General features: G+C 61.7%; 2 protein-coding genes across 3 annotated transcripts; one reads left to right on the forward strand and one right to left on the reverse strand.

Annotated features, from left to right (window-relative positions):
• Nucleotides 1-423: 423 nt before the first annotated feature.
• On the forward strand, nt 424-5913 carry MSMP (microseminoprotein, prostate associated). Its single transcript, XM_080572723.1, has 3 exons — nt 424-4168; nt 4581-4689; nt 4938-5913. The coding sequence occupies exons 1-3, from the start codon at nt 3583-3585 to the stop codon at nt 5125-5127; spliced, it is 885 nt and encodes a 294-aa protein (XP_080428849.1). The 5' UTR covers nt 424-3582; the 3' UTR covers nt 5128-5913.
• A 144-nt stretch (nt 5914-6057) lies between these two features.
• RGP1 (RGP1 homolog, RAB6A GEF complex partner 1) lies at nt 6058-15637 on the reverse strand. 2 transcript variants are annotated; one of them, XM_080572722.1, is made up of 9 exons: nt 15484-15637; nt 14510-14649; nt 11834-11970; nt 11381-11464; nt 8282-8431; nt 8063-8209; nt 7558-7685; nt 7150-7327; nt 6058-6938 (listed from the first exon to the last, which is right to left on the reverse strand). In XM_080572722.1, the coding sequence occupies exons 2-9, from the start codon at nt 14623-14625 to the stop codon at nt 6715-6717; spliced, it is 1164 nt and encodes a 387-aa protein (XP_080428848.1). In that variant the 5' UTR covers nt 14626-14649; nt 15484-15637; the 3' UTR covers nt 6058-6714. The 2 variants fall into 2 exon arrangements, with proteins under 2 accessions (XP_080428848.1, XP_080428847.1); XM_080572721.1 differs by having other exon boundaries at nt 8063-8431.
• Between the last annotated feature and the right edge of the window lie 7 nt (nt 15638-15644).

Genomic DNA, 15644 nt, shown 5'->3' on the forward strand with positions numbered 1-15644 from the left:
CTCAATTCCCTCGTCCAAGTCACCTATAGAAATATTAAAGAGGATGGGTCCCAACACCGACCCCTTGGGAACACCACTGGTGACCGGTCACCAGCTGAATTTCACTCCTTTCACCACTACTCAGGCCTGATCCCCCTGATTGTCCTGCAGATGCTGTGTGATTGCATTCACGATGACCTGTTCCATCACCATTCCCGGCACCGAGGTCAGGCTGACGGGCCTGGTGTTCCCCAGGTCCTCCTTACGACCCTTCTTACAGGTGGGCGCCACATTAGCAAGTCTCCATTCATCTGGGACCTCTCTGGTTGACGATGGCTGCTGGTAGATGACGGAGAGTGGCCCAGCAATCACAAGTGCCAATTCCCTCAGCACCCTAGGGGATGGAGAGGGAGAGGGGTGGAGCATTGTCAGAGAGACGGAGCGTGTTGGAAAAGGGTGGAGCATGATGGATGGGGAAGCATGGAGCATGGTGGAAAAGGATGGACCATCAGGATGAGAAATGGAGCGTGACGGAGAGGGATGGGCCGTGATGGAGGGTGATGGAGCATGTTGGAGAGGAATGGACCACAGTGGGGAAGGATGGAGAGTAATGGAAGGGGATGGACCATGCTGGAGAGGAATAAACCATGAAAGTAAGGAATGGAGCACGGTAGAGAGGAATGGAGCATGTTGGAGAGGGATGGACCACAGTGGGGAAGGATGGAGAGTGATGGGAAGGGAAGGACCATGCTGGAGAGGGATGGACAATGAGGGCAAGGAATGCAGCATGCTGAAGAGAGATGGAGCACGATGGAGAGGGATGGACCATGAAGGCAAGGAACGGAGCATGATAGAGAGGAACGGACCATGATGGAGAGAGATGGGCCATGATATAGAGGGATGGAGCATGATGGAGAGCATTGGAGTATGATGGAGACAGATGGAGCATGAGGGCAAGCAAGGAAGTGTGAGCCCTAAAAGTGCAAGAGGGCCGTGGAGCCCAAGGGAGCACGGGGCAGTGCCAGGGAGCATGGGAGCCCGCCAAGCAGCGTTTACAGAGCCCGGACCCCGCCACCCAGGAGGCTGGGCACAGTGCGGGGTGTCCCGGGCAGCAGAGCCCAGCCCGACGGCTAACAGGACATCCAGTTTTCCATCATGCCCCCTCCGCGTTGTCCTCTTTCTGGAGCACAGCCGCAGCTGCCTTCACCCTGCGGGGTGGCTCCGAGCCGTGTGACAGCAGCTCGGTGGCGCAGAAGCGGGCTCTGCTGATGCCCTGGGGTCCCCTTCAGGTGCCGGGGGCACGGGGACAGGTCATCGGGCACGGCTCAGAGCCGGCATCTCCCCGGCACCCTGCCCTGCGCCCTGGGACTGGGCTGACGCTGACCCAGCTCGGCCCAGCGATTAGTCGTGTTGTTTCTATTTTATTTTATTTTTTTAATTTTTGCTGTTTAGAGAGAAAATAAAGTGCTTGTGGGGAGCAGGAGCCAAGCTCCCCAGTGCCTAAAACAGCAATCGCAGCACTTCCTTGGATTTATGGTGTTTGCTTTCACAATGCCAGCCGGGATCCTGTTTGCTTCCTGCTCTGCAGCTGCAGCCTGAGCTGAAGGCTCAGGAGATTCAGGTTTTATAACACTCCTGGATCCTGCCGATGGCAACTTGTCCATCAGCTCTTATTACCCACGCACCTCCTGCGGGGCCGGGGGGAAGGGGGAGCATCGCCACCCCATCCTGGCACCCCCCTGCCCGTCCGTGGGTCCCGTCCCCAGCACCAGGAGCTGCGGGCAGGGGGACGAGCAGCAGCTCTGCGAGGAGCCCGGAGGCACCGTGCCCTGCTTGGGACGCAGCCAGCTGCCCTTGGGTGATGCTGAGACACGGATGCAGCCTCCTCACGAAGGGTCCTGGGGTGCTGGGGGCTGGTGGCTGCCCACCTGGACACCGGTGCTCCAGGGATGCTCCGGCCGCAGCATCCCCGGCGCCCGCGCTGCAGCCCTCGCGCCCTGAATCCCTCTGCAGGCGATGCTCTCCGAGCTGCAAGCCCCCGGCCGCCCCACAGCCGCCCTCTCCCCGGATTTTCGGCGTCCCTCTGGAAGCCCGGGCAAACCACCGGGGCCTCCAAATTAAAAACACCGCTTTTGTTTAACGTTTTCTCTGCTCGGCGATGAAACGAAGATGGATTAGTTCATTGTGGCTGTGAGCGTGCCAGACTCCTTTTTCCAAACACACAATAGGAATATTCACTCACCGCCCCGGCGACGGGGACTTTTATCCTCCTTATATAGTAACAACTCCGCTCCAGAGGGTGATTTTCATTTGTTACTGATGCGCTTCGTCGTCCCGGCCCACAGCCCACGGCCCGTAGGTTATTCGCGGGTACCCCGAGCCGCTCTGATTTATCACCAGCCTTTCCCAGCCGGTCACACGCGCTGCCCTCTGCCTCCCCGTGTTTTTTCCCCTGCGGTTTTTCCCCACTCTCTTTGGACGCACAAGTTTTTCTGCCTCCTGTTCAGCCAGGGCAGTGCTTTAAGGGAGGCAGCCCCCTCCCAGCTCCCCGCGTCCGCTGAGAAAGCTCTGGGTGACATCTGGGGACGGGGACACGAGGTGACCGCGGGTCTCCGGCTTCCCCGGCCACAAAGGGACGCGCCTGGAAATCCGAAAGTGGTGAATCCGAAGCGGATAAAAGGAAGCATTTTTTTTTATTATTATTATTATTTATTCTTTTCACTCTCTGCTTAATTAGGCTGCCACAGGAAAACGCTCAGGCCAAAATTTAGCGGGATTCAAGGAGGGATTGGACATTTGCACGGATAACAAAAATATCCAGCTATAACAGAGGACGCCAACACAAATTCTGGAAGGGATGTTGAGGCTCACGCGTCAGGGTGTAAACCTATCCCAAACTCTCAGCAACAGGCAGACTAACGGCAGGGCAGATGACCCACGTACGCCGCTGCTACTGCAGCCACCGGCGGGCTGTCCCGTGCCCGTACCCTGCTCTCCTGACTTGTGAAAAACACCGTGAAACGCCTCGGGCACACCAGTGCAGCAGCTCCCCAGGGCCGTGCGGCTCCTGGTGCCCTCACGTTGTTCACCTCTTCCAAACCTCTGTCCTCGGCCACCGGTAAGAGCCGCAGCGCTGCGACCTGGAGGTCGGAGTACAAAGTCAGCACATTTGGGGACATGCCCCCGGCCGAGCCCCTCGCTCCCCTCTCGGGTCACTTGTTGCCCAAACCCACCCGTGCCTCCGGGTTTCATCCCTCTGGTCGCCTGCCTGCTTTTGCTGGAAGGGGCTGCTCAGCCCCGGCGGCCCCGCGCTCGCACCAGAACCACTGAGCCGAGCCCCGGGGATGCCGGGGACTCGTCCAGGGCCCCGTGTCAGTGGGAATCACCGCCCCACATGCCCTCGGCTGAGGGGACCAGCCCTTACCCTCAGCCCACGCGTGGCCACAAGCCCAGGCTGGGGCTCGGAGATGGGGGAAATCTCCCCCTCGAGCCGCCCGTGAGCTGCGTGTGGGCACCTCGGCGCCCACCAAGGACACTGCCGTTTTGCGTCCCACACTGGTGCTTAACGTGGCGCTTGTGCCGCTCCGGTCCCTGCCCGACGGGATGCTCGGAGACCTTGCTGTGACAGCGCGACAGGGGTGGCCGGAGCTCTCCTCCTGGTCGGGGGATTCCTGTCGCCCTGCCGAGGGCAACCCCGCCGGGGTCCCTCGGATCTCCCCTTGCTGCCGAGCCCTGCACCCACAGGGGCTTCCAACTGGAGACATTTCTGGAGGGCATGAATCAGCTTTTCACAGCTTGTTAAAAATCTTGATCCTACCTCTTGTTTTCATGCCTTTCAAATCAGGAAATGAGTTTTACAACTTTTCCAGTGGGGCACAGCTGGTGGCCAGGGTCGTAAAGCTGAACTTTATAAATATCTCTTGTTGGGATCAGGGGAAGAGCATTAAAAAGGCAGAGGGAGAGAGAGAGAGAGAGAGAGAGAGGGAGAAAGGGAGAGAAAAGGGAAAGGAGCAAAGGAGAGAGAGGGAAGAAAGGCAACTCGGCAGGACCGCGGGGAAGCCCAGCTCGACGACGGCCATGGCCATGAGAGCGCAGAAGCCGGCGTGCGCCTGGGGCAGGCTCTGCCTGCTGCTCTCCCTCCTCCTCCAGCTGCCGGGCTCCCAGGCCAAATGCTACTTCCAGGCTAAAGGTAAGCGGGGAGGTGAGCCGGGAGGGCAGCGTCGAGGCTAGGACGAGGCCTCGTCTTCCCCCGGGGCGGCGGGGCCGTGCCCTGCCTGCCCGCGAGGCGCTACACGGGCTGTGCCGAGCTGGGGAGCGCGATCGCGGGCCAGTGATGACTGGAAGGAGCTGTCTATAAACCACGCAACAGCTCCCCAGGGCTCTGGCTGAGAAACAGCTCGCTGGGCCACGAAGAGCTCCTGGCAGGGGCCCGGATGGGGCCGAGCGTGCAGGACCAGCGGCACAGGGAAGAGGGCTGCCCAGCTTTCCTCTGCCGCCTCCTCGCAGGGAAGCCCCGACGGGCCCCGCGTCCTTTCGGGGCGGAGGGACACCGAGGTGGCTCCCACACGCCCCGCTGCTCATCGCCGCCTTTCCATTTGCAGCTCCCTGCGAGTACGAGGGGAAGCAGTTCTCCCTCGGGGAGTCGTGGCTGAGCACCAACTGCCTGCTGTGCACCTGCCTGCACCCCATCGGCGTGGGATGCTGCGAGACGTGAGTGAGGGGCGCTGGGGACGGGCTGCGGCGGGGTCTGGGGGCGGCCTGTGCAGCGGAGACCCCAGGGGCTGCGGGGAGCCTCGGCCCAGCGAGGGGCAGCAGGGCGAGGGGTGCCACGGAGGGGACCACGGGCAACAAACGCGCACCAGCGGGCAACAAATTCACACCAGCTGGCCTGGGAAGCGCATCAGCAGCCCCCCGGCACGCAGCAGGGGGAGCTGACGGCGCCGTGCCCTCTCCCGCAGCACCCAGCACCCCATCGACTTCCCCGACTGGTGCGAGGCCCACTACGACACGCAGACCTGCCAGATCTCGGTGGTGCAGAAGGCCAACCCCAGCCTGCCGTGCGTGAAGAGCGTGGAGCACGAGTGGGGCTCGGCCGGCACCCCCGAGCCGCTGAGCAACAAGGTGCTGGGCGCGGGGCTGAGCGGGTAGAGGCCCCCGCCGCCGGCCCCCCTCCTCCAGAGCGCACCTCCTGCATGCTCCAGACCTGCCCCGTCCCGTAGAGACACCACTGCAGCCACCTTCCAGGGAAACCACTATCCACACGGTATTGTACTGAGCTAACATTTACACCCCAGCGCTGCCACAGTACGGCTTTGCTTCCGCCTTCAGCTCCCCGAAGCGAGCCGGGGCCCCGTCCCAGCGCGAGGACGGCCCCTGAGCCAAGCTGCCCTTGGGAATGCAGGTCCCAGGGGATGTCCTCCCAGGGGTGCGGGGAACCCGCAGCCCCCAGACAAAGAGCCACAGGACCAAATCACCCCGCACCCAGCTGCGAGCCAAGCAGCTCCCCCCACAACCCCTGCCCCCTTGCCAGGCAGCCACTGGGAGCCCACTGAGGAGCACGGCGGCCCTTCGAGCAGGACCCACGTGCCTTGGCCCATCCCTTCTCTGTCCCGGAGCACGAGGGGCACAACCCACCTCTGGAACCACTAGTGCCCCTGCTCCTGCAGCTCCCAGGACAAGAAGGGAGCCCCAGCACCGCTCGCCAGCCCCGGGCAACACTGCAGCAGAGCCAGCCCCGGGCAGGCAGCAGCGTGCCGGGCACGTGGGGACAACCGGTGGAAGATGTCCCCAGGAGGAGCCCGGCCTCCCCGTGCCCGCTGCCCCGTCCCAGCTGCAGGGCGCCGGGTGCCCCGCTCGCGCTCGGGGAGCTGAAGCAACCTGCCTGTGCCCGGGTGGAGCCGGCCGCCCGGCAGCCTGCCCCGGCTGGTGCCATGCCTGTGCTGTGCAGAGCCTTGTGTAGATGTTTCTGTTCTTGCAATAAAAGTATTAAACAAAGAGGTCTCCAGACAGTGACTGTGGTAACCTCGGGCCGCCTCCACCACCGGGGAAGGGCGCAGGAAAATGTTCTGTCTCAGGCCGTTTTGCACGTTCAGGTGTTTATTAGGTTTCCACGCAAAGAGGAAAACTCTTTGGAAGGTTTGGTAGAAACGCGGGGCCGGCCATTGAGCAGGGAGGCCTCCATCCCAGCTCCTGAACACACAGCATGCATTCACTCCAGCTCCCCGAGGATCCCGAGACCGGCAGGATGCCTTCGGGCTCAGGAGCGGAGGGAGAGGACGGCCCAGGCGCTCAGCACCTCTCAGTTCCGTGTCATTGCTGCGGTGCTGCTGCCTGGCTCCACACGGAGCACTCGGCCACATCCAGGAGCCCAGCAGGAGCCAGCGGCACGAGGCTGGCCTGCAAGGACCTTCACGCAAGGTTTCGCTCCCTGGGCTGGGCCCTTTTCTCCCGGAAGCCCCTCAGGGGGCAAGGCACAGGCGGGGCCGCCCCCCGGGGAGGCAGATCCCGTTTCGGTGAGCGCTGCGACCCGTGCCCTCATCCTGCACAAAGGGTTCTGGCCCCCAGCTGAAGGCACAGGGCACGGCAGCGAGCGCAGCGCTCCTTCACCCCGCTGCCCACCCTGTCATCGCAGGAGAACCCCGGGGGAATATTGGGGTGCGCACCCCCAGCATGCTGGTCGTGGCCCTGCCCGCCGTTCCCAGCCGGCACGGCAGGGTCCTACCGTCTCTCCCCACTTCAGATGGTGATGGAGTTGGTGCTGGAGAACTGCGACACGTAGGAGGCCAGGATGGGGTTGGTGGGAAGGACTTTGATGGGCAAGTCCCAGCTGAAAGTGTCCACCTCAATCTGCTCCACCCCGGTCCAGGTGACGGCCTCTGGCTGGCTCCCACGGACGAGGCAGGTCCCCGCTGACTCCCCAGAGGTCACAAACTCGAAGTGCAGCCTCCACTTCAGGGACACTGCGGGCAAGAGGCGGGTCAGCAGCCAGCACCGCAGGGCCAGCAGCTGCCTCGGTGCTGGCAAGGGGACAAGCAAATAATTCCCACTCGCACAGGGCCAGCTCCCTCCCACGCCACACGGCCCCGCGGAGGGTTTGCCAGCAGGAGCAGGGCAGCGAAGGCAGGGCTGGGGACACGGCTGTCCTCCTGCGGGGACGAGCAGGGCACTGACCGATGTTGGTGGTGAATCCCGGGGTCGAGCTCAGCGGGATGGGCAGGCTGAAGCTGCTCTGGGCTGTGTGCAGGCAGGCCTCCTGATGGCGGGCGTGCGTGCTGAAGGAGACGGGCTGCCCCCGCCGGCGCTGGAACTCCTCCTGGATGCTCTCTTCTGTCTGCAGGCTCACCGAGAACTGCGGGGCAGACAGACGGGAGCTCACACTCACACACCCGCGCCGTCCTGGGGCCTCCGTTGTCTAAGGGAGCTGAGAACCAGAGCCCTTGCCCAGGGGGACCTCAGCTGCCTCCCACCGAGACCTCACCAGAAACCCCCCCAGCAGCTCAGTGCCACCCCAACCCTTTCTCCTACTGCCCACCCAAAAGCCCTGCTTCTCCCCACGCTGAACCCAAAGCCAGCGCTGACCTGCAGACACGGGATGTCTCCTTCTGAGAAGTTAAAGGTCCCGATGACATCCTCTCCAATCTTATACACGGTCTTGAAGATGCAGAACGTCCCCACCTTCCCGTGGCTGCTGCTGATATTGTACAGGTCTATGGAGAAAGCAGAGAGGGGGGCCGAGCTGCAGGAGGAGGCGGCTCTGCTCCACACAGCAGCCTGGGTTACCCGAGGAGCCCATCAGACACAACTTGGCTGCTTGGGAATGAAGGGCAGGCCCTGGAAGCAGCATTTCCTTCGGGAAAGGTCAGCAGTGAGCAACAGCAAACCACACTGGCAAGGGGGAGCCTGTGGGAAACCCTGATCCGAGCGGGCCCCGACGGAGCCGCTCCACAGCCGCAGACGGAGCCTTGCTGTGCCAGCAAGGGAATTTTTGCAGCAAGCGCTGCGCGGGGAAGGGGGCAGGCCTGCAGGCACTGCCTGCTTCGTGCACGGGTGGGGGCAGCGGGTTCGCCCAGGGGAAGCGACCTACGCAGGCTGCGTCGGGAGGTGGCTGCCATGAGCAGGTCCGTCGCCAGGTCCGCCAGGCGAGAGTCCTTCTTCAAGCCCTCCTCCTCCTCCAGGAAGGGGTTTGAGGGCGCGACGGCCTCGTCCTGCGGGCACTGGTAATCCTTGAGGCCTGGGGAGAAGGCGAGAGTCAGCGGGGCGGGCTGCAGACCGTGCCCGAGGGCAGGGCAGCGCGTGGCCTTACCGTGCAGCACGAGGACGCGGAAGGGCACGCGGAGGAGCTTGATCGGGGAGTTGACGCGCTGGCAGCCGATGGTCAGCTTGTACACGTACTTCACCGACTGCCCGCGGAAGGAGGGAGGGCCGTCTATGGGCAGCGTCTCACAATACGAGTCTGCAACGAGCACAGAAAGCACTGCCTGGCTAGGAGGCTCCTGATCACCGTCTCGTTGTGCTGACAGTTTTCTTTCCTGAGCGGTCCAAGCGCATCCCCAGCTCCCCCACCCCGGCGCCCCTCACCTCACGCGCATCATCGTCACCCACTGCTTCCAGCACATACAAATTGTGCCTCGAAAGAATGCGAAAGGCGTAAAATCCGGGAACACGAACTGAACTTACTCATCACAAGTTCGACCCGAATTTGCCTCTGCACGCTCCCCTGGCGCACCGCATGAATGCGACACTTTCAAGCAGCAGTCGCGTGGCGCGGTTTCCTCGGGGCTCTGCCTCACTTACGCACAAACAATACTCGAGGCAGAGGGATGCTGATCAATACCTCATTCCTCTTCTGACATTCACTTTACACAAGCGAGCCCCAGACAGCAACAAAAATTAGTTCCTTCCTGTGTTCTCCTCTGGGTCTAAACGGCTAAGGAACAATTAAGAGACCTTCACAGCAACCTGCGGAGTAATCCCCCCTTTGCAGGCTGGTGACTCGGACCACAAACCCTCTGACCCTGAGCCCCCCCGAGATGCCAGGGCCTGGCTCTGCAGCACACTCAGCCCTCTCAAAGCCCCACGTTCGGCACACAACCCCCAGCACTTCCCAGTGCAACGCGAACACCTCTGCAGCCTTCCCAAACTGCAGGCTGCGTAAGGAGAGAGACGCAAGCGGCGGACCGTGGAAAGTCTCCACCTCTGGCTTGCCCACCGTGACGCAGATACACCCTGCCAGAGGAAGGGCAGCATCCTGCTGTTAAACCACAGATCCTTCCCCAAGTCTGGCACATCCTAAACGTTGAGGCTTAGATCAAACGCTAGGGTTACATTTTAAATATAACTTCAGGATTTAAAAAAAAAAAAAAAGAGGAATGGAAAGATAAAAAAGCCCACGCTAGTGACCAGAGCCCACGGGCTCTCACACCCAAAAACAAAAGGCCGTCCCGCTGCACCGAGGTGCTGATAAAGCTGAGAACTGCCCTGACAGAGAGGAAAATCAGGAATTTCCCAGGAGGGCTCAGGAGTGCTGCTGCAGACTGCGGCAACCCCTGCAGCAGGTTTTGCAGAAGCGCTCATGAGGGTCTCCACACCCAGCAAGGACAACCTGAGCAGAGACCACTGCGTTTTGGGGCATCTGGGGAGGAAGACGGGCAACGCGTGGCGCCTGCTGCCTGGCACAGGAATGCAGAGTCTCAGGAAGCCTCCGGAAGGCCAGCCTCCCCGCAGGCCCCGGGAGGAAGCGCATTCCTGGCACTTCAGATGCTTCCCGACCCTCCCGCCGTACCCTCTGGCTTGTGTCGAGGCTGCCTCCATTTCCTCCCCTCCCCACCAAGTGTTTAGAGGTATTGCAACACCAGAGGGGAGGCAGAAACAGCCACAGAAATGGCTTGAGGGCTTGAAAAAATGTTTTATGGTGACAAATTTAAAGAGCTCAGTCTGGGCAGCGTGTCAAGCTGACGGGAGGTGAGTCACCTTCAACGTATAGGTACCATAACACGGGGAAGATAGTGGGGAAGAAGCTCATAAGCAACCGAAAACAAGGCCTTCTATCAAGCAACAGCCTCACACAACCTCAGCTCTAAGTGCCAACTCCTGCCACGGTTTAATAGCACGGTACTTTGCCGAAGCAGAATTCAATCTCTTGATTTCTTTCTGCCTTTCCAAACTGAGCAGCACAACTCAAAACTTCTGAAAAACAGGAAACGAAGAATTAAGATACACACCCACACGGCCTTAACTCTGCCTCCACGGAGCTGGCAGGAGCCCCCAGGAACGGCCCGCAAGCGTGCCAGCTGCAGCCTCGCGTGAGGGGAGCAGCACCACACGGTGGGACTGGTGCGAGCAGCTTGGCACAGCCTGGCGTGCAGCGGGGCTTCTGGAGTCCCACGCTGCGGCACCACACGCGACAAACCTTCCTCCTGCCGTGCCGCCACGTGAGCAAGTCCCCTCGATCTGTTCCCACTACCTGGGTTGGTCAAAACCAGCACGTCGCACAGCCCCCGGCTCCGTGCTCTCACTCACAGCTCCGCCGAACGCTCCAGCAGAGCCCCTTCCATCAGAGGCTTCATCACGCTGTGACTTGAGAGGTGTCCATCGCCCGTTCCGGATGGATCCCTGCTGGGACATCCCGAGGAACGCGCCCACGTGCAGCCGGCAGAGCCTGACGCCAGGCTGCGATGCAGGGATCTGGCACGAGGTGACAGGCTGGGTCAGCAGCCACCAGCCCAGGGGCGACAGCGCATGCTTGTGTTTTCACAGCTGCCTGATCAGGTAGAAGCCCCTGGTACAAAACATTCCCTGGAACTGGGGAAATCAGTTGCTGCAGATTTCCTCTGAAAAGGAAAAAAAGCTCTCCAAAGAGCAAAAGGGAAAGTAGCGATGGAGGAGAGCTGAAAGGGGGCCCACTGGAAGAACACTGTTCGAGAGCTTTGGAGGCACAGAGAGCTCTGGGCCAGGGAAGGTGAGAAGTGCTCACTTTCCTGGCAGAAAGGTCGGGGAAACTAGAGCAGGCAGGCAACAGCAATCCCCAGGACATCCCCGGCCTGAGGAGGAAGCACACACCTGCAGAGGGTGCCAGCCTAAATTCCAGGCACGCTCCAGTGCATCTGAAGAAATAAAGGCAGGGGAACGCAGGTGCGTGCAGCTGTTCCTGCAGCTGCAGCCAGGTATTTCAGAACGTTTCGTGCCTTGCAGCTACACCACAGACAAAGGACACGGGCCTGGGGCAGAGCTGAGGGACACCTTGCAGCGCGTGGAGAACAGATTCTGGCTGTGTTCCTTGGCACTCGCCTCCTGCGAGCAACAGGGCTGGCTGCTGGCAGCACTCAGGTGTGCAGAGCCTGCCCGGGCGCGGGGCTCCCCGGATGTGAACCCCCCCAGCGGGGGAACAGCACACAGGACTCACAGGACTTTGACTCCCCGGGATCCAGCCGCAGGTCACAGAAGAGGATCTTTGGTGGGGTGGACAGGATACACTGACCCCGCTCTCCTGGAAGAGACAAACCACACGTGAGCGCTGCCCCCGGCCAGCCCCAGGGGCGCGGGCTGAGGGGGGCACTCGCTGCGCCCGGGGCCAGCCGTGCCTCACCCTCCCGGGGAGGAATGGGGAAGAGAAGGGGCCGAGGAGGAAATATCTCACGTCCTGGTCAGACCATGAGACATTCCCAGAACAGCTGGACCGACAACCCTCCCGTTTTGCTCCAAGCTAGCACCGCTGTGATCTCAGCATTAATGAGGTGCTGCGGTGGCCACGCAGCAGGGAGTTACCGCAGGAAGCCAGCAGGGGCTCGGGCACACACCTTACAGCCTGCCCGACTCCCGCTCGGCTTACCCTGCCTGAGTAACGGGGAGCGCTCACCTCTGTTGGGGACGAAGACCGTCTCGTTCTCTGCCTGCACGTCGTGCTTGCTGCCGTCGGAGGGGGGCAGCGCCACCCGGTTCTCGCTGGCATGAAACTGGCAGTGGATCTGGGCGCTGGCCCACGCCAGCATCTCGCTGAGGGCAAAGGAAAGCAAAACTCACTCTGTGCTTCCACCTGGGTGGCAGCGAGCACGGGCCGGAGAACAGCAGCTTTTCCTGCCCCTCTCCACGCGCGACTGCTTTTTGGGAACGAAGCGGGCTCTGCTTTACTGCTGCTGAAGCCATCCCCAAAGCCCCCCTCCAAACACGCCTCCAGGGCAAGCCTGAGCTGGGCGCTGACCTGCAGCTCCCTCCAGGACCCCTCTGCGGGTCACCCCGTGGGCACCCCCCACGGCTCTGCAGACGTCTCCCAGGCTCCCGACCCCGTATCTGTTCCTACAGACTTGCAGGAACAATGGCAGACTTGTGAATTTAGCCGGTGCCCGGCTCCCCTGGTGTTATCCAACATCACAATCCGATTAGTAGGCACTGACACCAGAACTTCAGGCGCTACGGGGATCTTTTGTGGCACACGGGAATCCCTCGGTGTGACTAACCAGACCAGTTGAACGTGCAGACGAACCAGGGAAAGACCTTGCTGCACTCGCTGCGGCTAATTACGCACTACTTGATCTCATGTGTGCACCGGCCGCCCTCTGAACACACGCTCGATCCTCTGCCCAAACACCTCCAGCCCTAAAAGTTGCAACTCTGCGCCTCCGAAAGCACCAGAGTGGCTTTTCATGAGGGCTGCCCTCAGGTTTTCTTCCATAAGGTTATCTGCTGCGTGGAAGCAGGGAAGTGCCCTCACACGAGAGACGATGCTTAACAATTCTGCGTCAGCTTACCACAATTACAGCACCTTCAAGCACGGCACTTTGAGTATTTTTCATTTATTTCCAGCATGGCCCGAGGATATGCTGCTGAATTGTTTCAATTCTTTAACCAGACCGACAAACACCGTTTGTGTGTGCCTTCCTACCAGCAGGCCTCACCCAGCTGTCAGGGCACACGAGGATCCCGCACCGGGTCCGAGGCCACCTCTCCCTTCTCCCTACAGCTTCTTCTGAAGCCCACGCCAGCCACACTGCACGATTTGGGGCAGGGCCAGCTTCGCTCCTTGAACACCTGGCACCCCGCAACCCAGCTCACCCTCTGCCATTACTTACTGCCCTTGACTCCCGCTCCTGTGCTTGAAACACACGCTGCAGTTCCTGCATCTGCACAGCCCCACATGCTGGCGCTGGAAGCTTCTCTTTCCTGAGAGGCCTAGCTGTGTCACAGCCGCTCCGCGCCGTCCTGGCCGCTGCCCTTACACGACCTACAGCCTCAGCTTTTAACCGCCAAGCCATTAGCTGTTCCCGTTCCTATGATTTAGCCAACTCTCGGTAGCTTGCTTTTTTTTTTTTTAATTTTGAAAACTTTCCTTTTTTTCAAGAGGCGGTTTTCTAGGCACCACGACAAGGCGCCCAAATAAACCTTCCAAAACCGGGCTGAGAACCTCCGAAACTGCCCTACCACGTACCTGTGCAGTCCCACGTGTTTCAGCAGAACAAGAACAACTCCCCTCTGAGCACAGCCAGCCCCGAGCGAGCGACTCCCTGACACGCCACGCTCCCAGAACTGGGGAGAGTAACACCGCCTCCCCACGAGACAAAGCCCTGGAAAGCTAGCTGCTTATGGCGTGGCTGGATTTGAACGTTTAGCTCAGCAGGCAAGAGGAACAAGGATGAAGCGATGGGAAGTTAAGGAAGACAATTTAAAAGAGTCCTCCGGTGGTAGTGCAACAGGCTGCTCTGCTGAGACTGCGAGCGCTGGAAGCGGTTCCATCAAAGCAGCCACCTCTGAAAGTCATACTGGTGATGCAAAGGTGCTGAACCTGACCGGGCGGGACACTGACACTTCCCGGGAAGGAAGGAAGGACACAGGGCAGGAAAACCACCTCCACCCCCGGAACATCAGACAAGGCCACACACTGCTGACACTGAGGCTTCGGGTGAGTCACTCCCGTGAGCCAAAGGTAGGAAGCTCCTTATCTCGTCACCTTTGCTCAGCGCCTGCTCTGGGCATGGCTGAGTCAAGGAGAGGGGAGTGCCCGAAGGCTGGGCTGTAGAAAAGGCTGCGTGGAAGTCGGCCCCTTCTTCCTTCCGGGCACCGCTCGCCCCTTTGGCTACTGCCAGCTCTGGAAGCGGGGATGACACTGCTACATCAGCTCGCTGCCACACACAGCTCCCTCCACCGACGTAGGAAATAATGACGCTGTTGCTTGTTGCCCTGAGAGACTCACTCCGGTGTAACTAGATACCCTGCCCTGATAGCCAGTTTGGCTTCATTTTCTGCCAGCAATTCTGCTGCCACTTGAGGGGCACTTAAAAGCACCTCTCCCAGCGCCTCTACCTGCATACTTTTTTTCCAGTCTCTTCCTCGGGGGCAGAAAACCAGAATTATTACCTCAGTTTCCGCCCCGAAATGGAGATGGCACGAAGCGCCATTAGGGAGCACCTTGGGCGGGGAAGTCACCGGTGGCTGAGCTGGCACCGCAGCCCCACAGCCCTGCCGGGGCACCCCCTGCCTGCCCCCTTTTGGTGCTGCCTTTGTCGGGGTGTGTGTGGAGCAGGGCCCGGTGCCGCCGTACCTGCTGGCAGAGGTGGAGGCCGCCGACAGAGGGTTGGTGAAAGTGATCACGCACTCCAGCAGCTCCCCGGCCAGGAACACGGGCCCGCGGCCCAGCTTGGCCACCACCTCGATCATGGCTGGGACAGCCCCGCTGCGCACCTGCCAAAGGGAACCGCAGGCACGGGGAGAGGGAGAGAGAGAGAGGAACAGTTGGGATGGTGCCGTGGAGCAGAAGGGCTGAGCGGGGACACTGGGGGGGACACAGGGGTGGCCATGACCGTACCCACGGCAGGCAAACACCCATGGGCGGGGGGGGGGGACACAGGGGTGGCCCCAGCCTTACCCACATGGGGCAGACACCCATGGGGAAGGACAGGGATGGGCCTGGCCGTACCCACAACAGGCAGACCCCCATGGTGGGGGGACAGGGGTGGCCCCAGCCTTACTCACATGGGGCAAACACCCATGGGGGGGGACGACAGGGATGGCCCCAGCTGTGCCCATAGCAGGCAGACACCCCCGGGGGGGACACAGGGATGCCCCTGGCCGTACCCACAGCAGACAGACACCCATGGGGGGGCACAGGGACAGCCCCAGCCTTACCCACAGGGGAGAAACACCCATGGGGGGGGGGGACAAGGACAACCCCAGCCCTACTCACAGAGGACAGACACGCATGGGGGGGGGGGGGGGGGAGGGACAGGGACACCCGCAGCCCTACCCACAGGGTCAGACACCCCCGGGGGGGGGGGCACAGGGATGTCCCCGGTCCCCCCCCGCATAGGCCCAGGCCCAGGCCCGACGCCGTGAGCCAGGCCCAGCGCCCCCACACAGGCCGGGAACAGCCAGAACCCGGGCCCTGCTCCCTCCCCCAACCCCTAGGGGCCGCCCCCCGTCACGGAACGACCCCCCCCGGGATTTGGGGGGGGGGGGGGGGAATCACACACCCCCACCCCCACCCCCGTCCGCAGCGCCCCCGCCGCCCGCACTCACCGCGGCCTCCCCCCCCCCACAAACGGCAGCCCCGGGGGCCGCTCGGCAACTTCCGGCGGCGCCCGGCGAGGCCGCTCGGCAACCCTCGGGCGGCGCTCGGCCACGTTCGGCAACTTCCGTCAACGCCTCGGAGCGCGCTCGGGCTCCGCCGGTGGGCGTGG

The sequence above is a fragment of the Anser brachyrhynchus genome (assembly GCF_964034855.1).
Source record: "Anser brachyrhynchus genome assembly, chromosome: Z".
Classification (NCBI taxonomy): Eukaryota; Metazoa; Chordata; class Aves; order Anseriformes; family Anatidae; genus Anser; species Anser brachyrhynchus.